At 47.0% G+C, this 20,343-nt stretch overlaps 4 protein-coding genes across 8 annotated transcripts; 2 read left to right on the top strand and 2 right to left on the bottom strand.

Moving 5' to 3' along the window:
• The first annotated feature begins 2,804 nt into the window (after positions 1-2,804).
• Positions 2,805-5,209, top strand: LOC120661350 (protein STAY-GREEN, chloroplastic-like). Of its 4 annotated transcripts, none has more exons than XM_039940181.1 (4): positions 2,805-3,404; positions 3,535-3,888; positions 4,019-4,380; positions 4,959-5,209. In XM_039940181.1, exons 1-3 carry the CDS (start codon positions 3,267-3,269, stop codon positions 4,358-4,360), a joined length of 834 nt encoding a protein of 277 aa, XP_039796115.1. In that variant the 5' UTR covers positions 2,805-3,266; the 3' UTR covers positions 4,361-4,380; positions 4,959-5,209. The 4 variants fall into 4 exon arrangements, with proteins under 4 accessions (XP_039796115.1, XP_039796116.1, XP_039796114.1 ...); XM_039940182.1 differs by lacking the exon at positions 4,959-5,209 and adding an exon at positions 4,753-4,952; XM_039940180.1 differs by lacking the exon at positions 4,959-5,209 and adding an exon at positions 4,745-4,952.
• Positions 4,274-9,984, top strand: LOC120661349 (polygalacturonate 4-alpha-galacturonosyltransferase-like). 2 transcript variants are annotated; one of them, XM_039940178.1, is made up of 9 exons: positions 4,274-4,380; positions 6,559-6,584; positions 6,669-6,713; positions 7,283-7,478; positions 7,561-7,601; positions 7,694-8,028; positions 8,116-8,473; positions 8,604-9,191; positions 9,318-9,984. In XM_039940178.1, the coding sequence occupies exons 3-9, from the start codon at positions 6,681-6,683 to the stop codon at positions 9,591-9,593; spliced, it is 1,827 nt and encodes a 608-aa protein (XP_039796112.1). In that variant the 5' UTR covers positions 4,274-4,380; positions 6,559-6,584; positions 6,669-6,680; the 3' UTR covers positions 9,594-9,984. The 2 variants fall into 2 exon arrangements, with proteins under 2 accessions (XP_039796112.1, XP_039796110.1); XM_039940176.1 differs by lacking the exon at positions 4,274-4,380 and adding an exon at positions 5,580-5,907.
• A 1,121-nt stretch (positions 9,985-11,105) lies between these two features.
• LOC120661348 (protein sym-1-like) lies at positions 11,106-14,950 on the bottom strand. Its single transcript, XM_039940175.1, has 8 exons — positions 14,635-14,950; positions 14,445-14,532; positions 13,575-13,669; positions 13,400-13,472; positions 13,157-13,249; positions 12,978-13,064; positions 12,812-12,892; positions 11,106-11,372 (listed from the first exon to the last, which is right to left on the bottom strand). Exons 1-7 carry the CDS (start codon positions 14,904-14,906, stop codon positions 12,812-12,814), a joined length of 789 nt encoding a protein of 262 aa, XP_039796109.1. The 5' UTR covers positions 14,907-14,950; the 3' UTR covers positions 11,106-11,372.
• Positions 14,951-15,119: 169 nt separating this feature from the next.
• On the bottom strand, positions 15,120-20,174 carry LOC120662782 (vegetative cell wall protein gp1-like). The gene is made up of 2 exons (XM_039941859.1): positions 20,059-20,174; positions 15,120-15,564 (listed from the first exon to the last, which is right to left on the bottom strand). The coding sequence occupies exons 1-2, from the start codon at positions 20,172-20,174 to the stop codon at positions 15,120-15,122; spliced, it is 561 nt and encodes a 186-aa protein (XP_039797793.1).
• Positions 20,175-20,343: the final 169 nt, after the last annotated feature.

Below are 20,343 nucleotides of genomic sequence, written 5' to 3'. Positions count from 1 at the left end.
GTATAAATATTAATATATTTTGTATATATTTAGTCAAGTTTAAATTTATTTGACACGTCGGGAAGCAAGAGCCGTGTTCTTCCTGGAAAGAGGGGAGTGGTAGGCAAACAGATAATCGTGGCGAATTTCCCCCCTTCAGAATGAATTTGTCATCCAAGTTGGCATGGGATGACCGGTTATGCACCGGGGTAGTGCAATGAATGTTCCTTCTTGAGCCGGCCATGGCACGGAGATTCCACAGCATTGCTTGCACTCTATGCGAACTAGCAGTAGTGCACGCATCAATCCAGATTATGACGGTACTGAGTACCGAGACTGCCAAGAAACATGTAACAGCGTACCGTATCGTCACACCACGTAACACAGGACCCGTGTATGGAACGTTAGGTTTACTGAAAAATATCTGGATCCCTCTGTCAACGCCCTAATCGGACCAACTAGGATCCTGATGATGAAATAGCGAGGTCAATAAAACCGGGGTGGGGGTGGGGGGATGGGATCCTCAGAGTGACCACAGGACCAGTACAAGAGAGGGAATCCTTTCGTTTCAGTAAAGCCTTCAATTGGAGTATTTCCATTTTTCAAGGTCATTGTTTTATTCTGGCACTTGTTAAGAATTGGTAATCTCATTCTTTTAGGAAGAGGCAAAAACGCCCTGCTCCATTTTCTACCGGCGTAAGCAGGGAGCGCGTCTTTAGTCTTACTATTACTAATTACTAATTGAAGGGTTTCTTAAAATCTCCACATGAAGTTATTTAGGACTCTAGGTGGACACTCTAAAAAAAGAAATTCTAAAAAATTTCACAAAAATTAGAAACATATAGTCATCCATCTGATTACTCTAATCATAATAGTCATGGGATCCGTTATCTTTTCTAATAAATTATCCACATCTACTATTATAAAAATAGACTAAAGTAACCCCTAAACATGTATGTAAATTACCCACATCTGCCATTATAAAAAAATCTAAAGTAACCCCCTAATCTTCGTGTAAATCACCCACCTATATCATTAAAATAATAATGCAAAATGGCCCCTAAATCTATACGTATTATTAAAGCGAGTAAGATTTCCACCTAAATTTTTGGTTTGGTCCATCTTGTGTCATTGACATGCGGGTCTTAGTCCATCTCATATGCGAGTTGGACTAGCCTTCCGTCAATCGAAATCCTAATTGGAACCTGGATAAATCAATCAGAATCATAATCAGAACCCGGATAAATCAATTGAAATCCTAATTGATGCTAGTTCATATACAAATTATCCAATGATGTTATTATTAAAGTTAAACTAACCCTTAAATCTGAATCTAAATTATATGATTATAATAAAATACTAAAGTATATCAATATAAATTCTAAATTATTATTTCTATCATTATTATAATATTGTTTATATAAAAATCCTATCCGCGATAAGTGTGAGAGTATATGATGAAGAGATAAGAACACTAATTCATAAATAAATAGTTCAATTAACTATATATATCAAATACACATGGAGATGTGGTGTAAAATGAAATCTATTGTAACTATATTATGATAAATATTTTATATGTGTTAGAATATTTAATAGATGTGAGTGCGTGAGATAGATAATTATAATTATTAATTTCAATGATTTATTTTTAAAAATAATTATAATCAACCCGTATGGGGGCACAGGTTGATAGGCTAGTTAACCCTAAATAAAAAACATGCTGGTACAAAGAAACTACCGCGAGGCAGCCACGAGCACAGAAAGAGATCCAGAAAACGAAAATTACATCAGCAGAGCGAAGGCAACAAACAGCAGATTGGTGAGACTGGAATCTTCACCGCCCCATTTTGATCTTCTTTACATCAGGCGATCGCCATTGGGTCCTGAGGACCTCCTCCATGAAGATGCACCGGAGGTACTGTTCGTCTACACGGCCGTTTACACTGTTTACACTGCGTGCAAACGCTACTCGATGGGTAGCTATGTAGACCGATTTGCCGTGTAAAGCCGCATAAAACCGTTTCGACCGTTTATAAAACCGTTTAAACGGCCATTTATTCCGACTATTTGCTACACGGTGTGTGAGCGACCGTTCACCGTTTAACATTTAAACTAACATTGACCGGAGGTTGATAGTGCCTTCAATCTCTTCCGAGAAATTAGCATCAGCTTTCGAATGGATCTCTAGTTGAATTAGTGCCTCTATTAACACTATTTTATTAGGTGCTGTGTTCGACTTTTCGCGAGAGCAAATTTTAAATTGGAGTTAAAAAAAACCTCTCGCTGCGTGGCTAGAATTCGGGAAGCCTATTGCTTCCTTTTAGTGGAGCAATCATACCTTTCCGGTCGTATTTTATGTTTACATCAGCTTTCAAATGGTAAGCTCATTTTATGTTTGCATCAGCTTTCAATGGTAAGCTCATTTTCACATAGCCTTACTAACTGAGAGTCAAAGCACGCAACTAATATACAGCCTACCATAAATCATACGCCATTTGCCGGTGTTGATTTTACAATTCTTGATTGACCCGTCACGTGCCTAAGAAAGTGAGATTCACCGATCATCAGCTCACCGCGGTTAATGTTAGAGTTGCATAGAAAGTGAAAGGTTTTTTTTTGCGGGTAAAATAGAAAGTGAAAGTTACCCGACGACCACGCGGCTGCTAGAACCTCACCGCACCACTTAATTCAAAAAAAAAAACTCACCGCACCACTGAGCACGCGACACCTGCAACGCGGGCGAGCGGCCACCGAAGCGTTCCCGCGTCCATGGGCGACTGCTATTTCTTCCCACTCCCACACGCATCAGCTCCGACCCTTGCCGAGAAGAGAGGAGGCAGACGGACGAGAGCTTGGCCGCCCGCGCACACAACCGCGACGTTTCCCGACCCCTCACTCCACCACCACCCACTCGGCCGGCGCCGCTGCAGTGCAGAGTTGCGCGCCTCCTGTTTCTTCTTCGTCGTCCCCTACCCGTCACGCCCACTCATATAACGACTCCCTGCAGTCCAGGAAGCCATTCGCGAGCTACACAACCAGGAACCGGCCCGAGACAGACGCCACACCACTTGCGTACCAGGCTTTCAAAATCCGGTCATCCACCGGGACCCGGCAGAGAGGCGTGCAAGGTTCCTTCCTCGCCGGGGATTAAATTAGCCGCCGGCGGAGCTCGATCGATCCAGCTTCCGCGGAGAGCCGCCGGCTCTTATTCTTGGTCCCGATTCTCGCTTGCGACTTTTGTGGCGCGCCGGTGAGGAAGAGAGAGCGAGGGCGATCGAGCAAACATGGCGGCGGCCACTTCCGCTTCTACCATGTCCCTGCTCCCGATCTCCCAGCTGAAGCAGCAGCACCACGGCGCCGGTGCCGTGGTCGTGTTCCGGCGGCGGCCCCGGGACGCGCGGCGGAGGCGATACGTCGTGCCGGTACGTGGTGACCCCCTCAGCTCGATTCCCCCGATCGATCCTTTGATAGGAAATTCGATTTTGTTTTGGGGGCGCCTTTGAGCTGATGAGTCGGCAGGGGTTGGTTGTTCTTCTCCTCGTACATGTGTAGACGGCGAGGCTGTTCGGGCCGGCGATCTTCGAGGCGTCGAAGCTGAAGGTGCTGTTCCTGGGCGTGGACGAGGAGAGCGGGAGGCAGCAGGGCCAGGGGGTGCTGCCGCGGACGTACACGCTGACGCACAGCGACGTGACGGCGAGCCTGACGCTGGCCGTGTCCCACACCATCAACCGCGCGCAGCTGCAGGGGTGGTACAACCGGCTGCAGCGCGACGAGGTGGTGGCGGAGTGGAACAAGGTGCGCGGCCGGATGTCGCTGCACGTCCACTGCCACATATCCGGCGGCCACTTCCTGCTCGACCTCATCGCCGGCCTCCGCTACTACATCTTCCGCAAGGAGCTCCCCGTGGTACGTCGCAGCTACGTGTCCCGCCTCCTGCCCACACACTCGGTGCTGTGGCCCAATTTTTTAGGGTTTAAAATTGAACATCTGGTCGCTCGGTCAGACTCAAAGTGTTCGTGGATGTGCGCGGCTGCAGGTTCTGAAGGCGTTCGTGCACGGCGACGGCGACCTGTTCAGCCGGCACCCGGAGCTGGAGGAGGCCACGGTGTGGGTCTACTTCCACTCCAACCTGCCGCGCTTCAACCGCGTCGAGTGCTGGGGCACGCTCCGCGACGCCGCCGCGCCCGCCGAGGACGACGGCGGCTCCGCGGCCGCCGAGGCGGAGGGCCAGGCGACGGCGATGCCCGTGGGCGAGTGGCCGCGCCGGTGCCCCCAGCAGTGCGACTGCTGCTTCCCGCTGCACAGCCTCATCCCCTGGCCGAACGAGCACGACATGGCCGCCGACGCCCCCGCCGCCGGCCAGGCCCAGCAGCAGTGACAGCGACGCCGCAAGCAAATGTAAGCCGTAGCTACTAGACTAGCGCCTATTCTTTAATTGGTAGCTTTAGCTCAGCTCTACTCCAGCAAAGCTCTTCGTCTCTAGACTTAGCTTGGTCAGGGGATCAAACTCATGAACATGGTCGCGCCTTGTACATAGCTAGTAGTAATGTAGAACGCTTGGTGTGGATGGCAAAACTTGGCAAAGAAAGCGCACGTTGCTGCAGCTGCAAAGATATGGCGTGTTCAAGGGCCGGCAGGCAAGTTTCATCTGTACAATGGATCAGCTCTTGGACTGGAACTCCGTAGTGAAATAAAAAAAAACATGTAAATGGGAATGATTAAATGATTTTTAGTCGACAGTCATGGGTAATGTCACTGTCAGCCTGTCAGGAGGTGTGAAGATGCGTCTCAAGTCTGGAACCGGGAGGAGAAGTCGTTGCGAGTTTGGTGATATTGTGTGGACCGGAGATGGACACCGACACCGATACCGGCGAGTCTGGGCACTGGAGTAAACAGTAGCTTTCACGTTTGCGTGCCGGCTCGACGAAACTGGCTCTGGAGCTTTCTCCCAAACTGATGCGTTTCCACGTTGCTAGGTGGATTAGGGCGAAAGATCGTCTTGCCGTTGCCGGGTTGCGTCATTGCTGGAATCGGCAACTTTGTCGGGAGCCGTCGATTTGCTTGACTGGTGCGTACGTGCTCTGCATCGGAGCAGGGGATCGCCACAAACCCCGCATGCCGCATGCCCGACGAAAAAAATAGAACCAAAGATATTAGGCTCTTGCAAACGAAATAAAGAAAGACTACAGTGTACAAACTACAAGGCCTGCAGGCCTTTTTTTTCTCCTGTACATCAGCTCATCTGTCAGCATGATGTTAATTTTTGGGGGAGAGTTTTTTAGTGGAGGGATAGAGTTTTTTTTAAGGGGGAGGGAGAGAAATTTTTTAAGTGGGAGGGATAGAGTATCACTTCTGAAAAAGTAGTTTTTAGGGGTTTCTGAGAAAGTAGCAAAAACTTCTTTTCGGGAAAAAGTAGTAAAAACTGGAGATTCTGAACGTGCAAGGCACACACAATTCAGAAAGCCCATAAGGCCCACATGTCACCCCAGTGTACTACTGGGCATTAAACGGGCCTTTAGTTAGAAGCAGCAGCGTCAGAACCAAAAGCCCACGAGGCACTCCACGCCATCGGCCTGCATCGGGTGCTTTCCGTTTCCTCGCCTCTTCACACCACTCCCCACTCTCCGTCTCTCCCAAGGAAGCGAAGCGCACGCGCCCCGCCCTCCGGCGAGCCCCCGCCCGCCGCCGGCGGATCGGATCGGATCCGGATCCGGATCCGCGCTGGCACCTCTGCGCAGCCGATGCCGACCCCGAAGCAGCGGCTCCCCTACTCCACCGCCGGCGGGGGCGGAGGGGGGAGGCGCGGCGCCTCCGGCTCCGGCGTGCTGCCCCCCGTGGTGGTCCTCGTGTTCCTCTTCGTGGTCGCGCCGTCGCTCTTCTTCGTCGTGTGCAATGGAGGCCGCGGCCACGTCCACGTCGCCTCCGGTGCGATTCGCCTCCCTTCCCTAGTTCCCTGAGCCCCTGATGTCTGGTCCCGTGAATTGTTAATCTGCGGTTATTGTTTGCGGGATGAGCACCTAAATTTGGATTGATGGGCTTTCCAGCAGTAGTTCGGCGCGGTTTAGTTGGAGAACTCCATCATGGCATCATCTGTGTAGTTTTGAGTGATTTAGGGATTTGTCATTTTAGTACCAGTTGTGCTGTTGCTTGCTCTGTCCGTTTGGATGCAAAATTTGAGCAAGTTGCTCTGTGTTAAAGGGCAATGTGACCCTACTACCCTAGCAATTTTAGGAATTGTTATCCTCTAGCACTGCAAAGTTACACTTCGCTGTTGCTAGGTTTGATGATAAGAGGGTGACAGTAGGCTGCCACTGTAGAAATTGAACTGCATCCATATAATATGATTGTGCTCGAACAAAACTATACACATTTGGCTGCAAACAGAACTGTATAGTGGGTGGTCATAAGCATGCTGGGCATTACCATTGGCTGAGATGAAATATTGTTGATATAAGTACATTATATATGATTTCACAATCCGCATTATGTCATTGTTAGCAGTGAGAATACGTTACTGTTTGAATTCACTGTTTTACTTGAGATAGATAAGTGATGACATCTTTTGTTTACCTGCAGATCCCAAGGTTAGGAATGATGATCAGGTACTTGTCAAACTCGAAAGGGATGCTATTGCTTCACTATCCTAGTTTTTGAGGATTCGTTTCACTTTATGAATTATTTTGCAGGAAGCAGTTGCAATGATGAATCTAAAATCTATTTTGCCAAAGGAGGTCAGAACATCTTGCAACCAGTGGTGCAATGTTTTTTCTGATATTTTATGTTTCTATACTTCTTTTATTGTACATAGTCATACATGCTCTATTTGCCTTGGATGTTGACTTCTCCCATGTTCCTTAATACTAAGTCCAGATGTTCCTACTTTTGAATGATGTGCACGTAGCTTATGCAATGATGTGCACGTAGCTTATGCTTAGTACTAAGTCCAGATGTTTCTACTTTTGAATGATGTGCACGTAGCTTATGCACCAAACTATGTGTAGTGTCAATGGATGACCCATGTCAGAATGAGGTGCATAAACCATAGCATTACAGCCAGTTATCCTATCTCTCTTTTTATCTCATTCTGAGCAACTAATGTTGTGTCCCTGTCTCATGTAATTTGAAGTTATAGAAAATAATTTTCATGGCCTAGCATACTGGCTATTGGTTGTACTGTTGCAGTCTGTTTATTGCATGTTCGTTTAACTATCAATTATCATGTTGGTCACATATGAAACTGCCATTTGTCTTTTTTATCTGTCCTTAATTTGTTTGTATTTGCAAATTTTTTTGTCTTCAGGTGATTGATGCTATAGCTGCTAGTCAACAAGAAAAAGGCACATTGAGTGTTGACTTTTTTAGGAATCATGAATCTCCCTCATGGAAAACTGATGATCTAGTCACTGACAAGGGCATGAATGTCGATGACAAGGCTAAAGCTGAAAACAGTGCAGCAGAACATGATTTACCAACAAATAATTCACCCAAAGATCCAGGTGCAAATATAAACATGAATTTCAGAAGCTATTTCCATCTTCTGATTAGGTACACCTGGAAATAAAATATTTTTAAATGCAGATGAACATCAAGTTGACACAGCAGCAAAAATAGCTCGAAGGGTAATAGTACTAATCTTGTATGCATATTGCCTTGTTCTTGTCTCTGTTGATAAACATTTCTCACGTCCTTTTTACTTGCCTGGATATTGTAGAAACTGAGGGAGAAGAGGCGTGAGAAGAGAGCAATGGATTTGCTGAGTAAAGATGATGAAGCGCGTGTTAAGCTGGAGAATGCCGCTATTGAGCGATCAAAGGCTGTCGATTCTGCTGTGCTTGGGAAATATAGCATATGGAGGAAAGAGAATGAGAATGAGAATTCAGACACTACAGTTAGGTTGATAAGGGACCAAATTATTATGGCTCGTGTCTATTCTGCGCTTGCTAAATCAAAGAACAAGAGTGGGCTGTTTCAAGAACTGCAGACCCGAATCAAGGAAAGCCAGCGGGCTGTTGGAGAGGCTGCTGCTGATGCTGACCTGCATCACAGGTGTGAATCTGTTTCACTTCTTTCCTTGTTCTATAAAAATAATTTTCTTACTTTGCTTTCTTTTAACAAAAAACATCTACTTTACAGCGCTCCTGAGAAAATCAGAGCAATGGGTCAAGTTTTATCAAAGGCTAGAGAAGAAGTGTACGATTGCAGAGCTATAACTCAGAGGCTGAGGGCTATGCTTCAGTCAGCTGATGAACAGGTCAGGAGCTTGAAGAAGCAGAGTACATTTCTTAGCCAGTTGGCTGCAAAGACAATTCCAAATAGCATTCACTGCTTGTCTATGCGACTGACAATTGATTACTATCTCCTCCCCCTGGAGAAACGGAAATTCCCAAGGAGTGAGAACTTAGAAAACCCAAGTCTCTACCACTATGCACTTTTCTCAGACAACGTCTTGGCAGCTTCTGTTGTTGTGAACTCGACCATCATGAATGCCAAGGTAATTTGCATGTCCTTTTATTCAATTGTACCGCCACTACACTTGAAGGAAGAGACAATAACTAGCTGTCTTTGCGTTACCAATCACATTGGTGGTTTCTAACAGTGATTGCTTCGAATGACTGTTTCAGGAACCAGAGAAACATGTTTTCCATCTTGTGACTGATAAGTTAAACTTTGGAGCCATGAACATGTGGTTTCTGCTGAACCCACCGGGCAAGGCCACCATCCATGTTGAGAATGTGGACGAATTTAAGTGGTTGAACTCATCGTACTGTCCTGTGCTGCGGCAACTTGAGTCTGCTGCCATGAAAGAGTACTATTTCAAAGCTGATCGCCCCACCACTCTCTCAGCAGGTTCCTCAAACCTAAAGTATCGGAACCCCAAGTACCTCTCTATGCTGAACCACTTGAGGTTTTATCTCCCAGAGGTCTATCCAAAGTTGGATAAGATACTTTTCCTTGATGATGACATAGTTGTGCAGAAAGATTTGACAGGGTTGTGGGATGTTGATCTTAATGGAAATGTCAATGGTGCTGTGGAGACCTGTGGGGAGAGTTTCCACCGTTTTGACAAGTACCTTAATTTTTCAAATCCACATATTGCTCGGAACTTTGATCCAAATGCATGCGGCTGGGCTTATGGGATGAACATCTTTGATCTGAAGGAGTGGAAGAAGAAAGATATTACTGGGATCTACCACAAATGGCAAAACAAGGTGATATTTCTACTCTTCTTACCGAGTTGCATTTGTATACAGATGGAAGATGTTTAACAAAACCCTATATTCTTAGTTTACACTCATCATATCTCACATGATCATCTTGCTGTTCTGTTCTTCCAGAATGAAGACAGAGTTCTTTGGAAGCTTGGGACACTTCCGCCTGGCCTCTTGACCTTCTACAAATTGACGCATCCCCTGGATAAGTCCTGGCACGTTCTTGGATTAGGATACAACCCAAGCATAGACCGTTCGGAGATAGACGGTGCTGCTGTTGTTCATTACAATGGGAACATGAAGCCATGGTTGGAGCTGGCAATGACCAAGTACCGACCATATTGGACCAAGTATATCAAGTATGATCACCCCTACATCCGTGGATGCAACTTGAGTGAGTAGAGAGATGTGAAGAAAACCTAACGGACAGGAGCTAGCTGGACACAAGTGTTTGGTCCCATGTCATTGCGGTACCGTATCTTTTATTCAGCGAAGCAGTATTGCCTGGAGCTATTGATTGCCTTCCCTCGTGAGAAATCGCTGATTGATGATCTCACGAGTGATGTATATAGCTAGCTGTTTTTTTATTCAATTATATGTTCATTTTGTTTCGCTGTCATAATTGTTGGGAGAGAAGCTGTTAAAATGTGCGTGTGGGTTGGTGTTCCCTGCTCATTTTGAGGCGTGTCTAGAGAATTGATGAGTGTTGTTGCTATTGCATTGCGTTATGTACCAGATGATCTTAAGTAAAAGCCAAAGGCATGAATCAAATGGATTAACTGATACTGAACTATTTCTCTGCTGTCTTATGAAAAGCAGTTCCCTGTTGAAGATGATTCCTGGATCTGTAGCCATTTCTCCGATTCCTCATCAATTTCAGCTCTGCTTCCAAATTCTTGTGCTAATTGCTAAACATGTCCAGCTTCACGAACTCCGGCTTCGGAAAAAAAAAGCTTCATGAACTCTGGCTTCGGGAAAAAAAATGGAGCTAGAGGCCAGCTTTATGTTTTTTTACAGCTCTTCAAAGGGTGCATCAGATATTCTATTTTCACACCTCCTCATGAAGTTGTATTGAAATTACCCACCAATATCACCTGTTAGGCCATTACATGTGTCCTGTGTGCAGCCGACCCTTCTTCCTCCCGTCCAGTCGCATCTAAGATGCCGCCACCGCCCCTTCGAAGTTCCTCGCCAGCCGATCAGCTGCTGGTGGTGGTGCAGTTGGGCAGCCCGATCAGCTAGCCATCATGGCTGCCACCGGCTGCCCCTGCGTCAGCCACCACCAAGAGGAGCAGCGCTGCGGCCGCCGCTGCAAGCAGTGATCCCAGTGTCACAATACCTGAACGACATTGCTGGTAGCGGCAGCGCATGGCCCTCTGCTCCTTTTCCGGTGGTGGCTTGTGTGATCCATGGTGCTGGATCGGCAATGTATAGTTGCACTGTTTCAGGACCAGGAGCTAGGCACGTCAGTTGATTAGCGTTCGTCCCAACTGAAGTAACGGGCTAAACAATGCAGTTAGGAATTAGGATGGCAGGCATCCATAGGTGCCGCCGAAGGGCCCAACAATCGTCTTCCAAAATCCAAACTTGTGGCGAGCACCACGAGCACAGCTCATCTAGTAAAAAAAAGGTTACCCGCCGCGGGTAGCTGGCTATCACCTCTGCTGCTGATCCAGCTACACAGCAACCAACACAAGGCCAATGCCCAACAATCCCTGTGTTCGGCTGGTATACAGCACTCCAGCTCTACAGTGTTTCTCTCTCACACCATTCCAGCTCCAGTCTCCAGCCACCAGCTAGGTAACAGTATTTTTCTCTCACACCACTCCAGCTCCATCCTCCAGCTCCAGCCTGCCGAACACGGTGCAACATGCATGTGCAACACTGCCCATTCATGGATCCACTGATCCATCATAACAGAAATACAGAATAACGCACATGTTAATGCTAAAAATAGGAGGTGTGATAGATCAACATAATGCACACCGGAAAACCTACAACTCCATGATCCTCCAGCATATTATACATCACCATGATACATCCGGTTTCAACTTTGATCAGAACGACGCACCCCTGCACAATAATTTACATCTACCTGCAAGTATTGGCCACCACTCTCTCTTGAAGTTCGCTCCCGCAAGAAATAATTGCTCTGGTGGGCAGCTACACTCGTAGTGAAACCTAAGATATTAACAAAGAGCAGGCGAGTGATAAGTGAGTGACAACATAATTGATGAAGTATAGAATTACTAACTGAAAACATTGAAATTTTAAATACAGCAAGAAAATCAACTTATCCTAATACTCGCACAGTAAGTGCTAGCAGTCATGCAACAAGATTTTAATCCAGAACATCAACTTTTAGACCACGTCGCCTTTGATTTTAAAGACCTTTTGCAAAAAAACAAAAGGTATATTCTGATCAAGTTAAATTGCAAAAGGTGGAAACTGACAGCTCTGGCTTTGGAGGTAAAGTTACAATAGGCAGTCACAAGTCATCCACAGTGTTGCCTCCCGGGGTGCCGGAAAACTAGGTCCAGAAATGAAAGTTCATTATCACAGAGTAAAGCACGGAGAAACTGAGCTGGGCTAGCCAGAAAGAAAACGAAAGAGAAGCTAAGAGGCATACACAATGCCTAGTGCCATCTCCTCTCTTTTTAGATCTTTCATTACCTACTATTAAAACACGTCTTATTGGAGTCCACGATAGCAAGACATTTAATAATCATGGTAAAATTGACATAAAATCTGCATAGGAGTCCACAAGATGCTAAAAAACAACAACAACAAAAAACTTTAGCATCAATTAACATCATGTTGAACTGGGAAAGGCATAGGAAGCTATCATGGTGTCTGACTTTGGGATGTCAAGTGACAATAACTTCAGAACAACATGATGTTAAGCCCATGAACAATAACCATTAGAAAAGGGGTTTAGTATGTGAACCATTATCCCCCCATTTGATTTGAAAGTCACAAAAAATAAGAAAAAACTTTTTGATACAAAGTCGCAGTTCAAACACATCTTAGCAGAGTCCAGGATGGAAGGACAGTAAATTCCTCAACCTATAAAACACTTTGGTGAATGCTGGTCCACTATACCATCTACTTCCATGATGCATAGTATCATGTAATGCACATCAGATTCAATATGTCTGAGAGAAAACACCTGACACACTCAATTTTGATGAACTATGAGCACATAGGTCAAATTTGGGTTTGAAAAAGTCACACGCAGCACATATGCCTCATCATAAAAATAAATAAATAAATAAATATCATAGACCATAAGTTCCTAACGCATCATTAGTGCAAATTGAAGTACAGGAGATTTCAATTATTCTTTACTCCCGGAATGGAACATGAAATTGAGATGCAGCACCTACCATAAAGTAACCGGGAAAGAGAAATATGTGCATGCACGATCACAGATACACTGTTCTAGGAAAATTGCTTGCATGAATGTCATCAGCAGGAAATGATGAATAACCACATCGAAGCACCAATAGGAAAGACATGTCATACCAATTTTATGTTCACTTACTACTTCTTTGTTATAAACAACAGTAAGTAAATCTAAAGAGCCTAAAGCCAGGGTAAGATAGACCAGCTAATAGTACCTATTTCGCAATAACCTCCTTATGAGCCATAAATGACAAAATCACATTCCATGCAAGGGCTACAAAATTAGCAGCAAGCACCTGAAAAAAATGGCAGTAAGTTGGTGAGGGCAAGACACAAAGCGTGCTAATATAACAACTTGTGAACATGAGTATCTTCAAAGACCTGAAACTTCTGAGGAACAAAGTAAAAATCCAGAAACTGAAACGGTATCCATAATTGCCAATTTGCCAACACTGACGATAACCACTCCTGTAGATGTCAGAAATGAAAATTAGATAGCCAGAAAAGTGTATGTGCACGTCGTGTCAGGGGGTGAAAGAGTATGGTAAGGTTCGGCTCACCTGCTTAAGCTTTGGCACTACAAGAGAGGGCTTTCCCTCCAAGGTGACTAGTAAGCTCATAAAAATGCCGATGAAAATGGGAGAGAAAATGAACTGAGAAGGAGAAGATTAAGACAACATCAAAAGCAAATACAATAATTGTAGAAACATTGAAACAAAGAAACTGAAGGACACACAAGAAAATGTCATGACTACAATATATTTCCTCAGGGTTGCAAGGGAAAGAGGAAAAGAATGCAAAACCTGATCAAGTATAAGGCGAGCAATGGCACCTGATGCTCCGCTGATTGTCACTAATTTACTCAAATAAAGGTACCTGCATATGAAGAGTAACTATCAAACAAAGAGCAGTGGCGGAGAATGTTGACTACACTATGTACTGATAAAGTGACAATTACTTCAGCTCAGAAAAGATTACCAGATATGTAAAGTTGGCCCCACAAGGGCAAGCCCCAAAAATGTGAACACAAATGTTCTCCTTAAATCAAGCTCTGGAACTCGATCAATCACAAGCTGGGATAGAAAGAAAAGTGGATTTAGAACTACACATTTTAAGTGTATGAGTAGCAAACAACAGCGATTGCCATGAATATAGGATAAAAACACTTCAATGAGAGGCAAGCTTTCAACCTTAACAATTTCAGACAATGAAATCAGAATGTTTTCCAATCATTGCTGCGATACACTTCTTGCTGCAGTCCCCTATAGAGTCAATGGATTGGATTTCTTAGATTGTTTCTGTTTTCTTGCTTGTTAGTTGTTTGTTTAAACTCTATATTTCAATTTTGACTTGCATACATTTATACGTGATTTCACAAAGTTGGTAACAATACCCTTTTGTCATACAGTAGAATAGGAGTCTGTATTACTTTGCTTGTCTGAGAGTGTTGGTCTTTTTTTTTTAAAAAAAAAAGACAGAATTTTGGTCTTTCAAGTTCCATAAGTACCTACCCCAGCAAAGGCCAGTGGAAATTATATATTAATGTTGCAAACAAAAATAACTCCACATAATCTACAGAACATCATGGTTGGCAACAAAATTTCAGTGGGATTATCCGGACACCGAGATTCATGGTGGATTCATAGTTTCATACAACTGATTTGCACTGGGAAAAAATCTGAACACAATTAGGTTGGTAGATAGTGCTTTGATTATATGAAACCATAAAACTTGACAGTTTTGTGGTCTACAAAACAGACAGAAACATAGACGTACTAGGCTGCCTGAAAGTCACTACGAAATCCATGCTTCATTGCATCAGACTGAAGCCAAATGCTACAAATGTACCTGGCAGATGAGGTCCCCGGCCAGAGTTAGCACAGCAGAAGTGACCGCCTTAGTTGCAATCGGATTCTTATCAAGAGACATCAAATACCTGTAGTATTGCAAAAAATACAGTTTGAAGATGTTAGCACTGCATAAATCTGTAGCAGCTGCAGGCAGAGCATAAGACGTACTGAGCGCAGAATCGAATTACCATGCCAAGAAGAACCGCCAATCCTTCGCGCCGGTAGCGCTTCCTCCTTTGGTTCCTGCGGCCGGAGCGGAATTATTGCAGCAGGAGGCGGCAAGGAGCTGCTGGAGACGCCCGGCCCCGGCCTTGCGCGGGTTGGTGGCGGCTTGGGCGGAGAGGGTGGTGGGTCGGGGAGGAGGAAGAGCGAGGCGGCGGGAGTGGAGATGAGGCGAGGTGGGCCGCGCGGAGACGGGCCGGGGTGCGAGGAGGAGCGCAAGGGCGGACGCCATGGCCATGGCAGGATGGCAGCTGCAGGTATGGCTGGGCGTTCGGGTTACCTAAAAATTTCGAGTCGGTTATTTCGGATTTTAGAAATTTCGTGTTTTCAAAAATACTACTCGAAATTAGTTTGAAAAAAAAGAATCCGAAAATTCGGGTACCCGAAAATTTTGGTTCGAGTTCGGATTTACCCGAATTACCCAATTTTCTCACACTTCACATATCACATATCAAATCAAATCCACCCCCAGTCTGAGGAACTGGCGGACGGCGGTGGCCAGTGGCGCCCTGCTGGCCGGCCTGCAGACTGCAGTCGAGTCGAGGTCTTGACGAGGAGAGGCGGAGAGCGATGCCGGGGAGAAGGGGCCTCGCCGCCTCGGGCTCGGGGGCCGGCACGGCTGCACGCTCGGTTGCTTGCGCAGGCGTAGGCGCAGGCGCGCTGCCAGTGGAGGCGGGCGGTGGGCGCTGTGGTGCGGCGGCAGCCGGCGGGCGATGGCGACGTGGCACGGTGAGCGGCTGGGCGCTGTGGCGCGGCCGCGTGGGGGCCTGAGAGGCGGCGCCGCGGCGGGGCGCGGCGGGGCGCTGTGCCCTATGCGGTGCGGGAGCGGGAGCGGGAACTGCGGCGGCTGGGGCCTAGGATTAGGATTAAGTGGGTTGGTGCCTTGGTGGGCTGGGCTGAAATGAATAAACATACATGTAGGAATTTTTTAATTTTTATATTATTTTTTTTCCGATTTATCAAAAATATATGCTGCTTTTTTTTGCAAAAATGTCATCCTGCCGCCAGTTCATCTGGCGGAAGGTAGGTACCGCCGGATGAACCGGCTGTAACATCCCAAAATTCACCAAATTAAATCGTACGTTTAATAGTTTCAAAAAAACGTTTTTCATCGTTGAGCTCAAGTTTTTCCCTAAAGTCCTAATCCTATTATTTCGGGAATTTTCCCTGTTCCGAACATCCCGATGTCCAATCCCTGTCGCGGCCCTCTCTTTTTCCTGTGCCGCGCGTCACGCCCGACCGACACGCGTGCGCGTGCAGTCGCGGTCGGCGCCGCGATCGGCGCGAATCCCGCCCTCTCTCTTCCTTCTTTTTCTTTTTCTCTTTTCCATTTCTCCCTTTCCTTTTCTTTTTTTTCTCCTCCTCCCTGCCCTCTCTCTTCTTCCTCACTGCTCACTGCCGCACACCTCCTCCGAGCGCCGCTCAGCCGCGCCGCTCTGCTTGCGGGCGCACGCCCCGCTCCCACACGCGCGCGTGCCGCACCACCTCCCGCTCACCCCTGCATGCCCCTGGCCGTACACCGCATTGCGCCGAGCCACCCCGGGACCGTGTGCACACGCGCACGCGCTCGCCGCGCCGAGCCGTGCAACTCCCCGGCTCTGGCCTCACTCTCCCTCGCGCGCCGCTCTGCTCGCCACCACGGCCTGCTCCCCCGCTCACGCGCCCGCCGCGACGTCGCGGCCTCCAGGTTCGTGCCCGAGCCGCGCACGCCCCGAGCTTGCCCCGCGCGTGCTCCACGCGCCCGCACCACCTGCCGCTGCCACCATTGCGTGCTCGCGCCGCACGCCGAGCCGCCCGCCGCTGCCACCTCCTCGTGCCCGCGCCGCCCGCCGGCCCACGCCAACACCACCTCCCTGTGCCACTCGCCGCCTTGGCGCGCACGCACACGCGTGGCCACGCCGCTCTCTGGCCACCCGGTCCCGCTCGCCGCTAAGACCACGTGCTCGACGACGGCCTCGGCGCCCACGCCCTCGCCGCACGCCGCGTCACGACGCAAGCAGACGACCGCACGCCATTACTTCGCCCCGCGCCGCTCGCTGGACCGCCCCCACCAGCCGCACCTACCCGCTCCGCCTCACCGACCTAGTGCGCCTATAAAAGTTCCTCGGCGTCGCTCCTCCACACCCCAAGCTATCACAGCCGCCGCCCGCCTCCTCCCGAGTCGCAGCAGCACCGGCGCCGCGAACCGCTCCGCCCACTGCCGCCCGCTTCCGCCGAGCCGCCTCTGCGCGTCACCCTAGCTAGAGGTGAGGCTGGGGATCGATCCCCCGCAACCCTCTCTCCCTTTTCCCCTCGGTCCCGGCCGCCCCCGAGGCCCGGAGCGGCCGGATTGGCCGCCGCCGACAACCTTGGCCGCCTCCCCTGTTCCGCATCGGGAGGAAGGGGATGAGTGGCCATTTTGCTTTTAGGCCCTCCCTCTCCTCCCATTTTATTAAAGAACCCCTCCCTTTATAACCCTTTTTTTCCAAAAACACCCTTCCTGTTTTCCTATTTTGCAAACAAACCCTCCGCTAGTTAAACTTAATAACAAATAGACCCCTACACTCTTCTATTAGGCCCACATATTCTTAGAAATTATAACCAAGCCCTTTCTTTTCCAGAAAAACTTACAAACAAGCCCCTGAACCACTGATTTAACCCTAATCATCCCGTTGCTCTATTATTTTATGCACCAAACGAACTCTGATCGGCCCGAAACTTTACCACGCCTTTCTTAACCTAGTTTTGGCCATGCTATTAGGAAACCACATGAAAACATTACTCCGAACTCCGTATCTTAATTATTCCCGATTCGAGCTCAACGATAAAACTTTTATTTCCTTTTCTTGATTGTGTGTTTGTTTGTGCATGTCATAAACCACGGTGTGAACGAAGGAGAGCCCGTTGACGAGCAGTGCTACGAGCCCGTGAACGAGGACCAGCTTCGCGACCCCGAGCCCGAAGGACAGTGCTTCGACCAGGATCTCCCTGAAGGCTTCGAAGACGGCAAGTTCAATACCGCCCTTTGATGCATGCTTTTGTCCTAATTTTTATAAACACAACCCATTGACATGTTTTACAAAATTATATATGTTTTACTTGCTAAAAACACGGTTGGATTGCCACCCCTTGATTTGTTATGATCATTTCTTGACCACCTAGATTAATGTCTGATTTTGCTTGGACGTTAATCGATACTAGAATGCTTAGGATCTGCTACTTTATACAACTTGTTTTATAAAGAAAAGGTGTGTGTGTGGGAAGGGATAAAAGTGGATTTTCGAAAGATGAGTCTAGACGGGATGGATGGCATTTCAGTGTGATTTGCCGTTTGGTGTGCTCGTGCCGGTGTGGCAGAGCAAGGAAGGGAGATATCCATCTTGTCACCCCTAAGGACCGAGTTGGTGTTACATCTCACCTAACTCCACTATCGTGCAAACCACTCGACCGTTGTATGGGCAATGGCTTAGCATAAATCCCACTAGTTAGTCTGATAGCCATCAGGAGAGCCGAGAGCAATGGGTGACTAAGGAGAAGGGATAAGCCCCGAGTGACTTATGCCCTGGTTAAACCTAGGTGAACGGTCGATGACCCCTTGGTGCATCCCGTGATGGCTAGTCAGGTCTAGCTAGGGTGGGTAATGGCTTTGTTGGGATCTGCACCGACACTAAGGTGATCGTGTTGCGGTACCCCGCTTGTGGGTAAAGTTGCACACCTCTGCAGAGTTGAAATCTATTCGAATAGTCCATGCCCACGGTACTGGGCGAGTTACGGTGTGGTCTCACAACTAGTGTTTACTTTGGGTTGGGCTAGCGTGAGTTGTTTTGGAAATGTGTCCGGCAGTTGTGCCGTGTGCTACGACGGTCGGGGAGTCCGGTAACAGTTTAAAACTTGAACTCCGTGTTACTCAATACCAAAACTGGTTTTTGAAATGTTTTCGACTAAACGAACCCCTGCATAAAGTTTAGTTTTCTGCAAATTAAACCATAACCTTATCCTTGTTTTACCTGAGCATGTTATTCTGATATAACCCCCGTGGCTGTGGTTGGACTTGCTGAGTACGTTTGTACTCACCCCATTCTTTATTTTTATAGAAGAAGATCCAGACTTTGTAACTGACGACGTTGAGTAGGGGTACCGTCCTGCACCCAGCCTTGCCTGTGGATTAGGGTCACCCGCAGGAGATACCGCATGGCGCCAGACTCTGATGATTTTCTTTTTGTTTTTAATATCATTGCGTGTGTGTGTGGATTGTAATCTTCGCAATAGTGGCGTTTCTCTGCTCGTAGAGTTGTACGGTAATGAACCATCTGATGTAATAAATGTGTCATCAGCCTCCTGGGACTGATGTTTGTAACACATTTAAGTCTTCTCTTATGAGGGGACGCTTCACCGGCGGTAGGTGCACTGTAGAAAATATACCGTCGGTTCATCCGGCGAAAGGTTAGTGTAACAATTTTCACTTGCACTGTAGCGACTTACCAACAAAGCAACAGACGGTACTATAGAAATTCACTGTAGCATATTTTCAAAAAATTATAACAAATTCATATGGATTCGGATGGAGATAAAATTTATACGAAAATTATAGACCTCGACGAGATCTACAACTTTGTAATTCAAACTTTTTTCATTTAGAATCATTCTGGTGTTTAAATAATCGACACAACATTTAAATATAAAAAATCAGATCTAAACAAAGTCGTGCTGCTCATCGAGAGTGCACCGAGAATCAGATCTAAACAACTTTGTAATTACAACAAATCTAGCGTTGTTTAGATGAAAAATTCCCGGTGGTTCGGAGTGATACAGCGACGAGCAGCTCTAATTGTGCGCGCGCGTATAGGCAAACAACTTGGAAAGACACTGTAATTGAAGTGGAAATAGGGAATAGTTGTGAGTATATTACAACTGCGGGTCTGATTGAACGAACTAAACTATGTTTTTAATTTACATATATTAGCATAGTGCCCATACATTGCTACAATTAATATAATAGACGTATATAATACCATCAACTTTGTTTCTATTTACTCTTTGTACATATACTAGTATAGTGCCCATAGACTATCTATAATTTGAAATGAAACAGAGAGTACTTATGAAGGGCTGGCTAGTACAACAAAAGGTGCCTGAGAATCAATCATTACTAGATTTATTTATTCTTAACGATCAATTCCAGTGGTACATATAACAAGATACTAGACCATAATCGATGATTGATTGGAATGACAAAGCAAGCAACAACGGATATACTAATATAATAAACCAACAGGTTGTTTGTAAGAATGCGACAGGCCGTAGCATAGCATCCAGGAGGAAGTCTGCGTGTCTCTGCATCGGCTCCTGCTACAGCGCCAGCTCGACGTCGTTGCCTCCCTCGCCGCGACGCCCAGGTACATCCGTCGAACTTGTTGTTGCCGCCGCTGCTCACGCGCTCGGGCCTGCCGAATCCGAAGTCCACGTCGTGCACCTTGAAAGCGTGGGGAGCTTCCCACGGCGACGCAGTTGGGCTTCGGCCCGGCATCGCTGCAGTGGAAGAGCTTGGCGCGGCCTTGTACTCCTCCGGTCTCCACCGACACGGCGGCTGCGTTATGTTCGTCGATGGCCTTATGCAGCAGGCCTGCCGCCAGCTCCGGATTTCATCCTCGAAATTTTTTTCTTAAACGTCACATCGAATCATCGGATACATACAC

This window comes from Panicum virgatum, chromosome 2N, assembly GCF_016808335.1.
Source record: "Panicum virgatum strain AP13 chromosome 2N, P.virgatum_v5, whole genome shotgun sequence".
In the NCBI taxonomy this organism is placed as follows: Eukaryota; Viridiplantae; Streptophyta; class Magnoliopsida; order Poales; family Poaceae; genus Panicum; species Panicum virgatum.
The sequence above is the reverse complement of the archived record's forward strand: the minus strand, read 5'-3'. Positions and strand labels throughout refer to the sequence as shown.